The sequence below is a fragment of the Orcinus orca genome, chromosome 5, assembly GCF_937001465.1.
Source record: "Orcinus orca chromosome 5, mOrcOrc1.1, whole genome shotgun sequence".
NCBI classification, from domain to species: Eukaryota; Metazoa; Chordata; class Mammalia; order Artiodactyla; family Delphinidae; genus Orcinus; species Orcinus orca.
In genome coordinates this window covers 31,144,696-31,159,159 of record NC_064563.1, presented here as the reverse complement: position 1 = coordinate 31,159,159, position 14,464 = coordinate 31,144,696, and the positions used below count along the sequence as shown (strand labels likewise).

The window sequence follows — 14,464 nt, the reverse complement described above, 5'->3', positions numbered from 1 at the left end:
CTCAACCCTGAGTTCCTTCGCAGCGCGGAGTTCAAGTCTCAAGGCCAAGATGCTGGCTCCCGCCAGAGTCAGTGCAGCGTGACCCAAACAGCCTGGGGCTTCGGAACCCTGGGTGGTCAGGGGCGCCCTGCCCACAAACTGCCACGCCACCATTGTGCGCCCTTTGTAATAATTCTCTCCGGACTCCTGGATTGCGAGCTGAGCTCTGAGCGCAAGATGTTTAAAGAGGAACGCGGACAAGAAGAGGAAGTGGAAATATGAGGACTGAAGGAGAGCCCGCGCCTGCCCCGAGTTGCCTCGGGACAAAAGGACTGAGTTGGCCTGGAGGCTGGAAAGAGAGAAGGGGTCTACGACCCCATGCCAGATCCCCTCCTAAAGCAGTTTTCAAGAGGTTGGTTTGCATTAACACAAACCTCTCTGTGGGTTTAGTGTCCCCTGAGGGTTCCTGAGTGAGATTTGGAGGGTCCACCTCTCTGCAGATGTGAACATTTCTGTCATTCCTTCCGCAAACGGTCGAGATCGCCCCGTGGAACTCGAATGGCCTGGTCCCTGGACCTCGGATCCCTGGCGGGCTCTGAGCACAGCGCTAAGTCAGCAGGCTGGTCCAATCTGAGTTGGAGTTGCCAGCCACTCTTGGAAACCCTCCCCGGACTGGGCTGGAAAGGGCTTCTACTTCCTGGTACCCCAAGCTAAATGAAACTTCTTGCCGAGAAAACAGGGGTAGAGGGCAGGTGGAGGCCGGGGCTGGGGCTAAGAGGAATGTGAAGACAGCACCTGCTCGCGAGCCCAGGCAGAGGTGGCTCTCTGGGCGCGAGGTCTATGCTCAGGGAGGCCAGGTCTCGGACAAGAGCCTGAGTAAATCAAGAGCAGGCTTGAGGATCAGTCCTCCAGTGCAGTTTATCCGTATGGCAGGTTTCGATGGCTACAGTAGTCTCGTCGAGGGGCCCGCGTTTGGCTTCAGCACTATTTAATCCTCAGACGTGGCGCCGCGTGGGGTGGGGAAAAAAAAACAAACAAACCAGGTAAGTGTTTAAAATTCTGTACACCCGGCGTCACCACTTTCCATTGGAGTCACTTTTGGCAAATCGCGTAGCCTTTCCCAGCCTCAGTTTCCTAATCTGTAAAATGGGCATAGTGCCCACCTCTCTGAAGAGCGCGCTGAGGATGAGAAATGCCACACGTCTTTCTAATTGTAGGAAGGAGAAGCAAAGCCTTCGCCTCAAACTTGACACAGTACCTGCTAAAGAAAGACCCTCTCTCCCTGCCTCCTCGTTCTCTGCTTACCTCCCCCACCCCCAACCGGTCCAAGCCCGAGGAGCAGCGCGCGTTTCTGGTCGGTGCTCCCGAGAGAGGCTGGTGCAAAAGCCAATAAGCCTGGAACACACGCAGGTCCTGCTGGGCCTGGGACAATGGTTTCCATTTAATAAATATTTCCCCCAAGGGCATTTCACATCGGGCAGGCAATTATTCAAAGGAAACAGGCGCGCAGGTTGGCTCCGCGGGTTATTTCGTCCTCTTTACCCGAAGAATGCTCATCTGACGCAAGAAACGAGTCTCGCTTTCTCGCTGGGTGGGAAGAGACGCCCGGGGACAAACCGACCCTGGGTGCGGATACAGCCTGAGACTCCGCTCTAGGGCCGCTGCTGAAGGGGCAGCGGGGAAAACCACACGCCCCGCCGGGCGCTAGCCGGCCTTCAGATTGCCCTCCCGGTTTGGACAGATGTGGAAAGTTGGAGGTTTAAAAACACTAAATAATAGTAACATAAATAGGAATCGTGATGGAAATTCCATCCCTCGCCCCCTCTACGAAAGTGAAGAGCGGGTCGCGGTGCTCTTCAAGGCTCACCAACCAGGGTTTGAAAACTCTGCACCTTCGGACGCAAGGCCCTCGGGCATCGGCTTGGAACGCGCGGCTTAGCTAGCCCGGGGCCCTGCGCTTCGCCCAAGGCGCAGCATCCCGGGGCAGGGTGGAGGCGGAGCCGCACCGGCGTCCCGTGAGAACGCAGCCAACGGACCGCCGAGGGCACGGCGCGAAAAGTTTATTTCGCTTTTTAACCTGAGTTTGATACATTCTTTTTCTCTTCCAAGGATCTTTGACAAGGGGGGGAAAGTGCTGTCCTTGCATTTCGTGGCGAGGCTGTCCTATTTATCAACACGCTCTCTTGGCTTGCTCCCTCTGCTGCCCCCTCCCCGGGTCTTTGTATTCGAAGCCCCATTTCTCCTTTGCACAACCGGGAAAGGAAACGGGCAAGAAGAGTTTTATTTGTTGACAGTGCCAGAAACAAGGTGGAATCCAAGTCCCCGGTCCGGAGCTAGGCGCTCCGTTCTCTCGGTCTCTCCCTTACACCTCTCCCCGCCCCCAGCAGTCGCGCTCCCTCTTTCCAACGCGGGCGCGTTGGCAGGTGCGCCCCCTCGCCTTCTCTGCTGCTGATTGGCGCCCAGGTTGGGGAGTCGCCGCCCCGCGCTTATGTCAGAGTGCGTGCCGTCCTGGCCCACCTCGCCTTTGAACTTCGCCGCTTTTGGCTCTCGTTCACCAGCTTCCCCGCATTCTCAGCCTGGTGCTGCGCTAGGCGAGGCAGCTCCGGGAAAGCCACGGGCGGGGGGGAGGGTGCCACGGCCGTAGACACTGGAGAGAAGAGAACCAGAAAAGGCGAAGGTGGAGAGGGGAAGAAGGAGGAGCTTCCTGCCCTCGCCAGCAAATTACCTGGCCACTCAATCCCAGAGACTCCGGTACTTGGGCCCCAGCCTCCGGTGCCGGCAGCCCCCCGGCCGGCCTCCCTCTCCTCCCCCCGCCCTTCCTGCCCCCGCTCGCCCCCCGGGGCCTGCCTAGGTGCCGAGACTGGCATGATCAGCTGAACTTTGCGGGGTGAGCGCTTCTCTCTGGCTTCCCCTCTGCGGTGCGGAGGCGAGGGGAGCGCAGAGCCCCGGCTCAGGACGGACAGACAGGCAGACCGACAACCGCGTCCGGGCTCGCCTGCAGAGCCCCTGCACTGCCCACCCCCACCGCCTAGCCTCCCGGACCATGTCCAAACCTTCAGACCACATCAAGCGACCCATGAACGCCTTCATGGTATGGTCCCGAGGCCAGCGGCGCAAGATGGCCCAGGAAAACCCCAAGATGCACAACTCAGAGATCAGCAAACGCCTAGGCGCCGAATGGAAGCTTCTGTCCGAGGCAGAGAAGCGGCCGTACATTGACGAGGCCAAGAGGCTACGCGCGCAGCACATGAAGGAGCACCCTGACTACAAGTACCGGCCGCGGCGCAAGCCCAAGAACCTGCTCAAGAAGGACAGGTATGTCTTCCCCCTGCCCTACCTGGGCGACACGGACCCGCTCAAGGCGGCCGGCCTGCCCGTGGGGGCCTCCGACGGCCTCCTGAGCGCGCCCGAGAAAGCCCGGGCCTTCTTGCCGCCCGCCTCGGCGCCCTACTCCCTGCTGGACCCCGCGCAGTTTAGCTCGAGCGCCATCCAGAAGATGGGTGAAGTGCCCCACACCTTGGCCACCGGCGCGCTGCCCTACGCGTCCACCCTGGGCTACCAGAACGGCGCTTTCGGCAGCCTCAGCTGTCCCAGCCAGCACACGCACACGCACCCGTCCCCCACCAACCCGGGCTACGTGGTGCCCTGTAACTGTACCGCCTGGTCTGCCTCCACCCTGCAGCCCCCCGTCGCCTACATCCTCTTCCCGGGCATGACCAAGACTGGCATAGACCCTTATTCGTCAGCCCACGCCACGGCCATGTAACCCCCAACCCGGCCTACCAGACCTGGAGGGCGGCCTGGAATCGGGGTCTGCACCCCATCCTCTGCGCCTATCCGGGGCCTGCAGATGCCTGGGGGTCAGTCCTGCTGCCACCCCCTACCCTACCCCAGACTCTGCCTCTCTCTCTCTTCCACGGGGATGGTAGGGGCATCCTCCCGGACCCAAGGCGCAGACAGGTGCCAGAAACTTGCGAACGGTTATGACAGCTATACAGCTGCCCCTACCCCGACTGTCCCAAAACAAACCTCCGACTGTACCCCCTTTGGACAAAAAAGTAGGCAGTTTTGCTTTATTTATGTCCCCTTCTCTTTCCTCTGATGGGCTTTGGACTCCAGAACTCCCAGATCCTGGTATTATATCTAGAATATGCATATTTTTTTCTTTTGCACCCTGAAGAAAGAGTTAGCTGTGTCTCTGTGTTTTGCCATCAGACACAACTAGGTGCCATTTGCTCTTCATGTGGGGGGAAAAGGCTTAAAAGTTTAAAACCACAGAAAGGGAAACGTTTTTATTTAAAATCATGCTATGATAGTGTTTGCTTCTTTACAGGTAAAACAAAAGGACCCACATGGTTATTTACTTTGTATAAAGCAGTGCTCCTAGAGACCTAAGTTTACTTTTAGACAGAATGTCAGGTTATGAAGTCAGGAAGTAGAAAGTGAACAAAAATTAAAAGAATAAAAACATCCTAAATGGTCATAAATGTTTTGACAATGTCTTGGAAATGTACCTAGAAGGATTTCACCTCCTTACTCTGTTCATTTGTTGAACAAAGACGTTTTGAATAAAGACAATCTGTCATTGCAAAAAGTAACCTTTGATGTGCATAAAATCTGAAGTCGAGAGGCCAGGTCCGCGGGGGCCGGGGTCTCTGGGAGGCTGAGTGTACATAGAGTGACTCCAGCAGTGGCGGCTGGCCTGCATGGGCCGAGCCTGGTGTCCCGTGGGCCAGGTGCAGAGGGGCCCAGAGTCTAGGGTTTGTCCCGTTTGCCCCCTCGGGATCCACTTTTTGCCTTTAGAGGCCAGACAAAGGCATCCATTCCTGGGACATCACTCCTTCCTTGAGTTTTTCACAAAGTGGTCAGACCACTTCGAGAAGCGATTGAACTAAGACAAAGGCCGACCCAGACTTCTGAGATCTGAGTGCATTTTCTTTTTTTTAACCAAACTCCAAAGGAATGGAAAGAAGCGCCGAGCCTACAGGGAAGCAGTTGCCCGCAGAGCACCTCGTCCTGCGGTGGGTGTTTAAGTTCAATGCTGGGGGAAGAGCGGTGGAATGGATATTTTTTTTAACAAGGTTTTTGAAAATGCTGTTGCGGGTCTGCTGGGGATTGGGGGCTTGATACTGGTTTCTAAGTTCAAAAATAAAAGTCTAAGAAATGCTGTAGGTCCCCGCTCCGGACGGTGGGAGACTTTTTACTAAGACCCTGCAGGTGCAAAGGGAAAATGAAGGCGATGGTGACACGGCTCCTACAAGGAGTTTCTTAAAACATCATATAAATTAAATAACTCGTACCCCTTTGTGTTTATCCAACAAGGAAAAGAGCCTTTTTCTTATCCCCGGTGGTTGAATGTTGGCTTGAAGATTGCTCTGGCTTTCATGGGGAGAAAGGACCTTTTGATTGCTTTCAGAACAACTCTTTGGAACTTTTTCTCAAAATCGAAGGGTGCCCCCCATTGCTTGTCTCCCCGCCCCACTCTCACCGCCACAGCCGTGCTCACGCGTGTTTCTCCGCAGGTCGGGTGCCTTTCTCACTGGCTTTGATATGGTGCTGGGTGGGGGTGGCGGCAGCCGAGCGGCTGGTCTGCCTTCTGCTGCTGTTGAGGGATTTTTGCGCTTGCCTCTGCCGTTTCCAAAGGAGTCGGTGGCCGCAAGTGCACGGAAATGTGGTCAACAGACACCAAAGCCGAAAACCACGGATTAGCATATTGTCCTCAAAACAATTAGAAGTGTTCGAGGTGTTATTCGGAGCCTATTCATCTGAGCCCCTTTGTCAAAGGGGGATTTTCATTATTAAAAAAAAAAAAAAGTTAGCAGTTGTCCATCTGGCTGAGCTGAATAGCAAAGTGTTCCGTGTTGTATATGCTTTTCTCATTAAGAGCTCTTTGGAGACCGATGTTAGAATTAAATGGTATAACACAATTAACATACACGGGCGCTGAATAGGAGAGGACGCCTATAAATAATAGATAGATAAATAAATGAGCGATCAGGCGAAGGTAAACAAAGGCGGGCTGGGGGACTCGTGGGGGGAGGCCGGGCGGGCTGCGCCACGCTTACTTAGCATCACAAAACCCTCTTACAAATCGAAACAATTAGGAAGTGACTTGCCTCTGGTGGTCGTCCGGTCTGGGGGCTCCGGGCGCTTAGGGAAAGCCCCTCCTCCCGCCCCCTAGGAAGCCCAGGAGGCCCAGGGTGGAGGCTTCGCGGTTTCGCTGTCTGATATAACCCCAGCTGACAGTCCTGTCAACCGCTCTGATCTCCCTCATAGCTCAGTGTCCCTTAACATCTCTTAAGACGAAGCTTACAGGGGTCTGGGTGTCTCCCCGCAGAGCCCGGCGCACCAGCGCCCTGGGTACACAGAGTGCCCCAGCCCGAGGAGGAACCCCGCGCACGGCCCCACCCGGGCGCCCAGCAGACTTCCAGGCGGGGTTAGGCTGGGAAGGGGCACCAAGTGGGTCCGAGTATGGAAGGCTTCGGGCGGCGGCAGTTGGAAAACTGAAACCAGGGTTCCAGATTGAGCCCGGCCCTGGGGACTCGGAACGGAGCTCCAGGAAACTGGGGTGCGCCGTGGCTGGGAGGCGCCGGTGCGCCGCGGCTGGGTCACTGAGATTTCTTTCCAGCCAGCAGGGAGCAGAGGGCCCAACGCAGGTCCCGGACTTAAAGCCGCAGACCTAGCTCGGGCAGCTTCTGCCAATCACACCTCTTCTCCGTACCTGGCAGCCGGGCTTGTGCAGCTGTCTGCGCTCCTTAGGCCCGGCCCCAGCTTCGGCCCCCGCAGGGACCTGCCTGAGCCTTGCCTCCCGCGCCCCGCAGGCCGCAGAGCCTCCGCCGAGGTGCGCAGCCGGGACTCGCCCCAACAAACAGCCCAAATCCTCCCCGTCACGCCGCTGACAGGGGCCGATTACGACTTTGAAGTCAGGCGCAGACAAAAAGAAATCCCCTGGGGTTGGGGGGGGGGGCGGTGGGGAGCAGTCCCTGTCAAACCTGTTTGCTCACAACTGTCTCTTTCTTTCAAGAAAATCATTAAAGCAAACCTGTAGGGAGAACAGCGCCCCGCCCGCCCGGAGTCGAGGAGAGATGCTTCTCCCCGGCGCGCGATGCGCAGCAAAGAGAAACCAAGAGTTCCTTTGGCCAGACTGCGTGGTCGGGAGAAAGCGAGCTCCCTCGGCGCGCGGGGCGCCCGAGACCCTGCAAGAGGCGACTCCGTGGACCTCTCTGCGCTTGGCGCGCGTCCCTCCGCCCGGGAGTCCGGGACATCTCCTGCCCTCAACCTGGGCCTCCCTCGAGCAGGGGCTCCAGGGCAGGCCCCGACCTCTCGCCAGCGGGTGCGATTGCTTCCAGGGAACAACCACCAAAAAAAAAAAAAAAAAAAATTTGACCCAAAAGCAAGCCGCGCTCGCCCCCGCCCTTCCTCTACTGGGTGTTTCCTAGGACCAAGGAGACCTGGCCAACACGCTGCTCGGGATGGCAGCGAGCGGCGCTGGCACGGCAGGGGCAGAGTTTGAATTGTAGGTTTTCTTACTTAAACCTTGGCAGCCTTTTGGCTCAAGGGCACACTAGCCATATTCTTCTGGGAGATGTGGGATTGTTGGCCCCCTTCTGCTCCTGGCCTCTCCTGGAGAGCCTCTGCAGCCTTTCTTGCACTTCCCCAGTTTTGGATCTGACTCCAAACACCTTTGATTCCCTTCCAGTTTCCTAGTTTTCTCATTTAAATATCAGTTTCCTTAGAACTGCTAACTTCATTGATGGGAAAGACCAGCTACTTAGAGTAAATCAGACTGAAGTGTGAGTGGCTGACTTCTGAGACCACCCCTCCTTAACATTTGCATTTTAAAGCAGGATCTAGATAACCTCCAGGAATCTCTCCAATCATCTAAAGTGGGGTGATATTTCAGACAGGGTGGGGCCTAGAGGACTTTCATTACATCACACCATCTGGGGAAACCTCTCCAGCGCGGGCTTCTCTGGAGAGATCCGAGACTGCCAGGGCCGGGAAAACTTGGCTAGCCGTGGCGCCAAGGACTGCCCTTGAGGACTCGACTCGTTTTTTTCGGCTCTTTCCCAGCTCAGGCCTTGTCACCATTGTTCAAGCGGACAATGAATTTCAAGTCATTTGAATTTGAATATCATGTAACTCACGAGATTCGTGTTGAGAACGCATCTTTATTCACTGAGCGCATTGTACCTGTGTATGAGTGTTAGAGAGGAACACAGACAGAGGCAGAAGGGGCCCATTAGATTGGGGTTCAGGAGATGCCGGGGCGGGTGCTTCCCGCCTCGGCCGAGGGCCACGCGCTTCTAGCCTCTGGCCCGGCCCTGGCCTCGGAGACCTCGCAGACCCAGGTGCCGGAGCGCTACTTGGGCTGGTTTCTTTCTTGGAGCTACTGGGATGAGCCTTGTCCTGGAACCAGAAGCGCTGGCGCAGGGCCGCTACAGAGTAATTACGAAATAGCAAAGTTGGGGGCGGGTGTGGGCCGCTAGAAATCCTAGGGCCCCCACACCGAACCAGAGACTAGTGGTCGCCGCCGTCCTAACCCAGGCTCTGTGCGCGCTTGGAGCCCGAAGCTTGGTAGTGTCCGCCCTGGCACTGGGAGGGGACTGAAGTAGAAAAGAGGGTGCTTCGGCAGCCCCTCCTCGTCCAGACCCCGGCCCTGCGTCCAGAGGAGCCATCTCCCGTGGACTCCTGGTCGGTCCCCGGGGCCCGGGTGTGGGACTTGTGCTCTCGGAAGCGGGAAGGGCCCCGGGCCCCGGACGTACTTGGGCAACCTCCCTAGGTTCTCCGTCCTCTTCGCTCGAATCTCTGCTCTGGTCATCCTCTCCGACCCCCAAAATGCCCGAAGAGTTTGCTCCGAGTTGGGGAAGGGAGCGGGTGCCTTGGCCGGATAGAGACCGAAAGGAGTCCATGGGTTTCCTCTTTGCTGCAAAGTGAAGGAGTTGCGGTACTCTGGCAGTCAGTGGCCATTTCCAAATTTTTTCACTCTTGGGTTGGGAAAAGAAGCAATTCATTCGGGATCCCTGCCTTCGGGGCAGGCGCGGAAGGGACTTCAGAAAACTCTTGAGTGTCGGCCGGACCGCACTCGGCCTTGGAGCTGGGAGCAGACGCAACACTAGACCCGACGGGTGCGTGCGGGACGATACACCGCACTAGGGCGCAGGTCCTCCTTCGGCCCCCAGGCACCGCCTGCCGCTCCCTGCCTCCCCGGAGTGCTTCAGGGCCCGGCCGCAGCTCGGAGTCCCGAGGTTCTGTCGGCGCTAGAGAGGCGGTGAGAAGGAAGGGAGGTGGGAATGAGGCGCGCTCTGGGTGCCGCGGGAGAGGTGGCACGGCGCATCCCCCTAGCTGGCGGAGGGCGGAGAGCCTTGAGTCCCGAGAGCCGCTTAGCGGCTCCCTACTTCCTGCAGCCGGACCAAACCCCCGCGGGCTCTCCCGGCGCCCGGCCCGAGGACCGAGGGAGGAGAGAGGAGAGGGAGGGAGCCGGTGGCCAAGGCACACGCCTCTAGTCCCCGTTCGCCCGGCACCCCCCGTGACGCGGCGAGTCAATGGGATTTGCACACTCGATGTGTAACAGCATTACTGCATTAATTACCATTTCCATTTCACGTCCAGATTGTTTACTTATCTGCGGGAAACATATGTCGGGAGAAGTTCACATTCCGGATTCTGCTCCGCTGCCCAAGGTGCAATTCCGGGGAGGCGGCGAGGGGGAGGGGAGGGCTTCAGATTTTTTATTACACCCTCTAGCCTTATCTGCCGCTGTAAATTATGAGGATCCTCCATTGAGCGGCATATGGAGATGATATACTTTTTTGAATATCGTTTCCCAAAGCCTGCAGATTTTCACTTTGAAATGAAACAATCCTCCGCCGGCTCCCCCGGGGCCCGGAGCCTGCTGCGCTCCTCTGCGCGACCAGGGGCACCCTTTTCGCAGGGCCGGGCGTGCACCCATATCCCCAATGCCACGGCCAGCGCCCAGCGGAGCCTTATTTCCAGGATCTGAAATAATCTCTCGAGGAAAACTCATCCATGCGAGGTGTTTGAGAACCCAAGCGACACCCCTGCTCTGTTTTCTGCACCTCAACCCCGGGCTTCTGCGCAGTTTGCAGGTTTTTCATTTTGGATACCCGCGTAGACGCGAGCTCACTTCAGCCCTCTTCCTACGCTGGGCGTCACCAACCCCGCGGCGGGGGTGGAGGTATCCACGCCCGCCCACAGCCGTCTGCCTTGCGCTCACGCACCGCAAAAGTTCCCCACTGCATTGGTCTTGGGACAGCCAATTTTGGCTTCTGTGTTTGTTTGGAGGTGGGGGGACGGTGGAGGTGGCGGGGAACGTGCCCCGGCTTGTGACCGCTTCTTGCGAACCCGGAACGGAAATCCTACGTGGAAGGCAACTGCCTCCCTGCCCCGGGAGAAGCAGGACGGACCAGAGCAGCGCTACCGAATCCCATCTTTCTTATCTCTCCGAGACTCCTTTCAGGCTGAGATCAGAGAGGGAGGGAAAAGGAAGAGAGAATCATTGTTCTTCTTTTTTTAATTTAATATACCAAGCCACCCGTTCAGGTCATTTATATGCTTAATTTAGTGATAAAAGTCAATAAGCACAATCACAGGATTCTCCCCTCTTTCTATTTCTTTGACCACATTTTTTTTCACAGTAATTGGGGAAACAGTAAAACATATATGCCCCTGACTTTTTCCCCCGTTCAGTGCTTTGTCTGCAATGCAATTACAAGAAGTGTGCTTTTGTAATGTAATTTGTTTGCTTTTTGTTTTAAGAACATAAGGAAAAAGTATACCTTTAATGCGATTATTTTTCATCTTTTTGTGCCCAGTTTGCAGGATTACACACACCCCATATGTAGACACCCACTCTCAAAAACCAAATTCAGAAATTTCCTTGAAATGCCCGTTTTTATGATTCTAAATATCCCAGGGGAAACCTATTGTGATGTTACACCAGAAACAATTAAATGGACCAAAGCAATGCAATTAAGGCAGAGAAAAAGTTAAGCCGGTAGAATGGGGGAAATAAACAGATTCTTTTCCATTAAGTATTGTTTTGGGATTTCTAATTTTTTCAAGACTTCTAAGAAAATTGTAAGGTGTCACTTCTCTCCTCTGAGTCTATCTGTAATTGAATCTAGGTCACTATTCTAAAGCAAGAAAAGTCTGCTTCCCACCTTCCTACATCAGGCTGAAATTTGGGGGAGGGACAAGGGTCTCGCAATTTCATTTAAAATGTAATGGTGGATGAACTGATAAGCAAATAGGGAAAAAGAGTCTGCTTAAAAGAAAAAAAAAAAAGCCATGGTTTTAATATGCTCCAGATGGGGGGAAAATGATTTACATGAGAGTTTATTTCCTCTTTGCTGATATGAAAGAATTACAGATACAAAACCCACTGATCTATAGAATAAAAAAAGAAAAGAAATGTTATTTTCCTGTAAAGGTGTCAGTTCATTTATATTCATTTAACCATCCATCCATCAATTCACTTTCTCACTCCTTGCACATTTTCTCTGGCTCTGTTAAATCTTGCCCCACCAATATACTTTTCTAGAATATGCAATGAAGTTTTCTTTTTTTAAAATAATGTGAGAGTGAGATGAAGTAGGTAAAGATAGGTAAAGAGAGAAGGTTTTGTTGTTGTTTTTAAATATCGCTGACAATTTAACATTATGATTTCAGGGCAAAATTTTAACCATAGTCACCTTTCATTCTTGCTGCAGTTTGAGCCTGAAAGACTGTATGCAGAGGATATGCAATTATTTTTCCATAACATATTCATGCAATAGAAAGACGTTTACCAGTTGAAAACCTTTATATAACATAGAAATGTACCAAAGGATGAATCCTTATGTAGAGTCAGATGTTGGGTCAGTAATGCATTGTTTTATTAAAAGAGCTACTATGGGTATGAACAAGTTCACATTTCCCTGAGGATTTCCTGCTTCATCAAGGCATACCTTGATGAAGCAGCAGCATCAACTCTTGTGTTAAAAGTTGCCAGGTCTAAATAATTGTGTAGCAAAATTTGCATATATCAAGAAAGAAATGAGAGGTGCTGTTATTTGGGGGCTTCCAAGTGGAGGAGAAGATTACTTAAGAATAGGTTTTACTTTTCTTGAAATAAAAGATGATGACAGACACTTTTCACCCAAATAAAGGGGTAATATAGTATCACCCCCCTGTTTTTGTTTTTAATGTATTTATTTATTTATTATTTTTTGGCTGTGCTGTGTCTTTGTTGCTGTGCACGAGCTTCTCACTGTGGTGGCTTCTCTTGGTGCAGAGCACGGGCTCTAGGCTCACAGGCTTCAGTAGTTGTGGCTCGTGAGCTCTAGAGTACAGGCTCAGTAGTTGTGGCTCACGGGCTTAGTTGCTCCACAGCATGTGGGATCTTCCCGGACCAGGGCTTGAACCCGTGTCCCCTGCATTGGCAGGAGGATTCTTAACCACTGCACCACCAGGGAAGTCCCACACCCACTGTTTTAATGTCTCCCAAATGGATGATTGGAGATCTACAGACCTAAGCAAGGACAAGACCAACCGTCAACATCTGATGATGGTTTTCACAACTAAGGAAAACAGTAAATGCATTCCCCCAGGAGGAAGTTCCTCTACACGGAAGACTAATTCTTCCATTCTTTTTTGTTTTTTCCTTTCTCATTCCTTCCTCTCCCCTTCCTCCTCCTGCTCGTGTTTAGTTTTCCTTTTTAAAATGTGAACACTGCTGTCAGATCAGAAATTTCCTTCCTAGGTCTTCATAAATTATCAGCATCATTTTTCATAATGTCGGTTTCTTCCCAGTGCCACATCCTTATGCTGTGGTAATGCATTTACTTTCCCATCTAATTTTTAATCAAGCAAACTGAATATGTGGCAAAAGGAGTAACAGCCTGGCCAGAAGTTGAAATGTTTTGTGTATATTTCTCACCTCAAACTCCATAGACTCATTTGAAGTGAGTGCTTATAAGTCAGCTGGATGAGACGACACCTTTAAGACATTTAAAATGTTCTCCTTACCATTGTCTTTACATCCTGGGTTCTCTGGACTGTTTGTGATACTTATACCTAATAAGAAGACTCCATTTGCTTTGAATTCTCTTTGAGAAGGAAATTGACAAGAAAAACTTGAAGTCATCTATAGAACAGGTAAGCTGAACTCTTCTCTGTCCAAATATACTCTTGGTTTATAATAAGCCATTTACATATGTGTATAAATAAGTTACACACTGAGTTAAAGTAAGCACAAACAAGGTGTAAATACAAATGGCTCCCTATCTGATGCTGTGGCATCTTCAGCTGTCACCTGGGGTTCAGACCTGCCTTGTTACCACTGGCCTGGTGAAATTCAAAGTGTATCACACAACTTACTGTAGCAGCCTTCACAGCCAACTTGTTAGGTAGAGAGGGTTGGCATCAGATAGGAGGCCAATCTGCTGTCAAATTAACAACCTTTGCTCCCTTTGCCGATGGTTGAAGTTGCTCCGACATTTCTTGAAAACACATTTTATAATAAACAGGCAAAATGAGGGATCACGGAAGTGGTTTTGGATTTCTTATTTTAGGAAGAGAAATTACCTCAGCAAATATGAAGCCATGCCTGCGATTCAGTCTCTCTCTGTCTTAGCCCCATCCTTCTGCAGATGGCCTCTTCTGGAGCTCCCGTGGCACACCAAGACTGCCTGCCTCTTTGGTCGCAGCCTCTTGCTCTCCCGTGCCAACTCTCAGAGGACATTCTACAGCGACATTTTATTCTTGCCTTCCTTTTTTCCTTTTAATGGGAACAGAAATTAGATTATCTCCACTGTCCACCATTGTGCAATGGGATGTGCATCTGAGTCATCAGACCCACTGAGAGAAGGAGCCCTCACCCCCTTACGAGACAATCTGGAGGAAAACAGGTAAATTTGATTCATGACAAATTATTCCCAAAAAGGAAATTACCATTTTGATTTCACTCTTCTTATTTGGGGAGGGCTCAAAAGTAGGATAAATTCAGAAAGAGAAAAACAAAATTCTTTGCACTGAGACCAAAAGGGATTGTATTCATTTCTATCATCTGGCCATCCTCTGGGTTTCAGTTAGATGTCAAAACAGCATTCCTTAGTTAATAAGGGGGGAATGACCTTGATTCATGAATGTATTTGTCAACCCCTATGGTTCAAATTCCTTAGTTTCCTGAATGGACCCAGAGCCCTCATGTGAAGGTTCCACACCACTGTCAATAAAACAGGGTGGGAAAGGAATGATGGAGTGCCAGGCCACTGCCAGTGAATCATGAAAGTCCTAATAATGGGGCTTTGGTCCCCTACTGATGGTATCAATTCACTTGTATACTCTTTCCCTCAGTGATGGAGGAGAGCATCAAAAGTTCTGACAGTCTTACTAGGAGAAATCCATGGTACTGGAAGACACAAACCATGGAGTACGATCAGACAAGCCTGGAAGACTCCCAGAGTCCAGTGGAGCTGCTGCC

General features: G+C 52.4%; 1 protein-coding gene across 1 annotated transcript; it reads left to right on the top strand.

The window, feature by feature from the left end:
• Positions 1-2,546: 2,546 nt before the first annotated feature.
• SOX14 (SRY-box transcription factor 14) lies at positions 2,547-4,567 on the top strand. The gene has a single exon (XM_004278947.4). The coding sequence runs from the start codon at positions 3,023-3,025 to the stop codon at positions 3,743-3,745; it is 723 nt and encodes a 240-aa protein (XP_004278995.1). The 5' UTR covers positions 2,547-3,022; the 3' UTR covers positions 3,746-4,567.
• Positions 4,568-14,464: the final 9,897 nt, after the last annotated feature.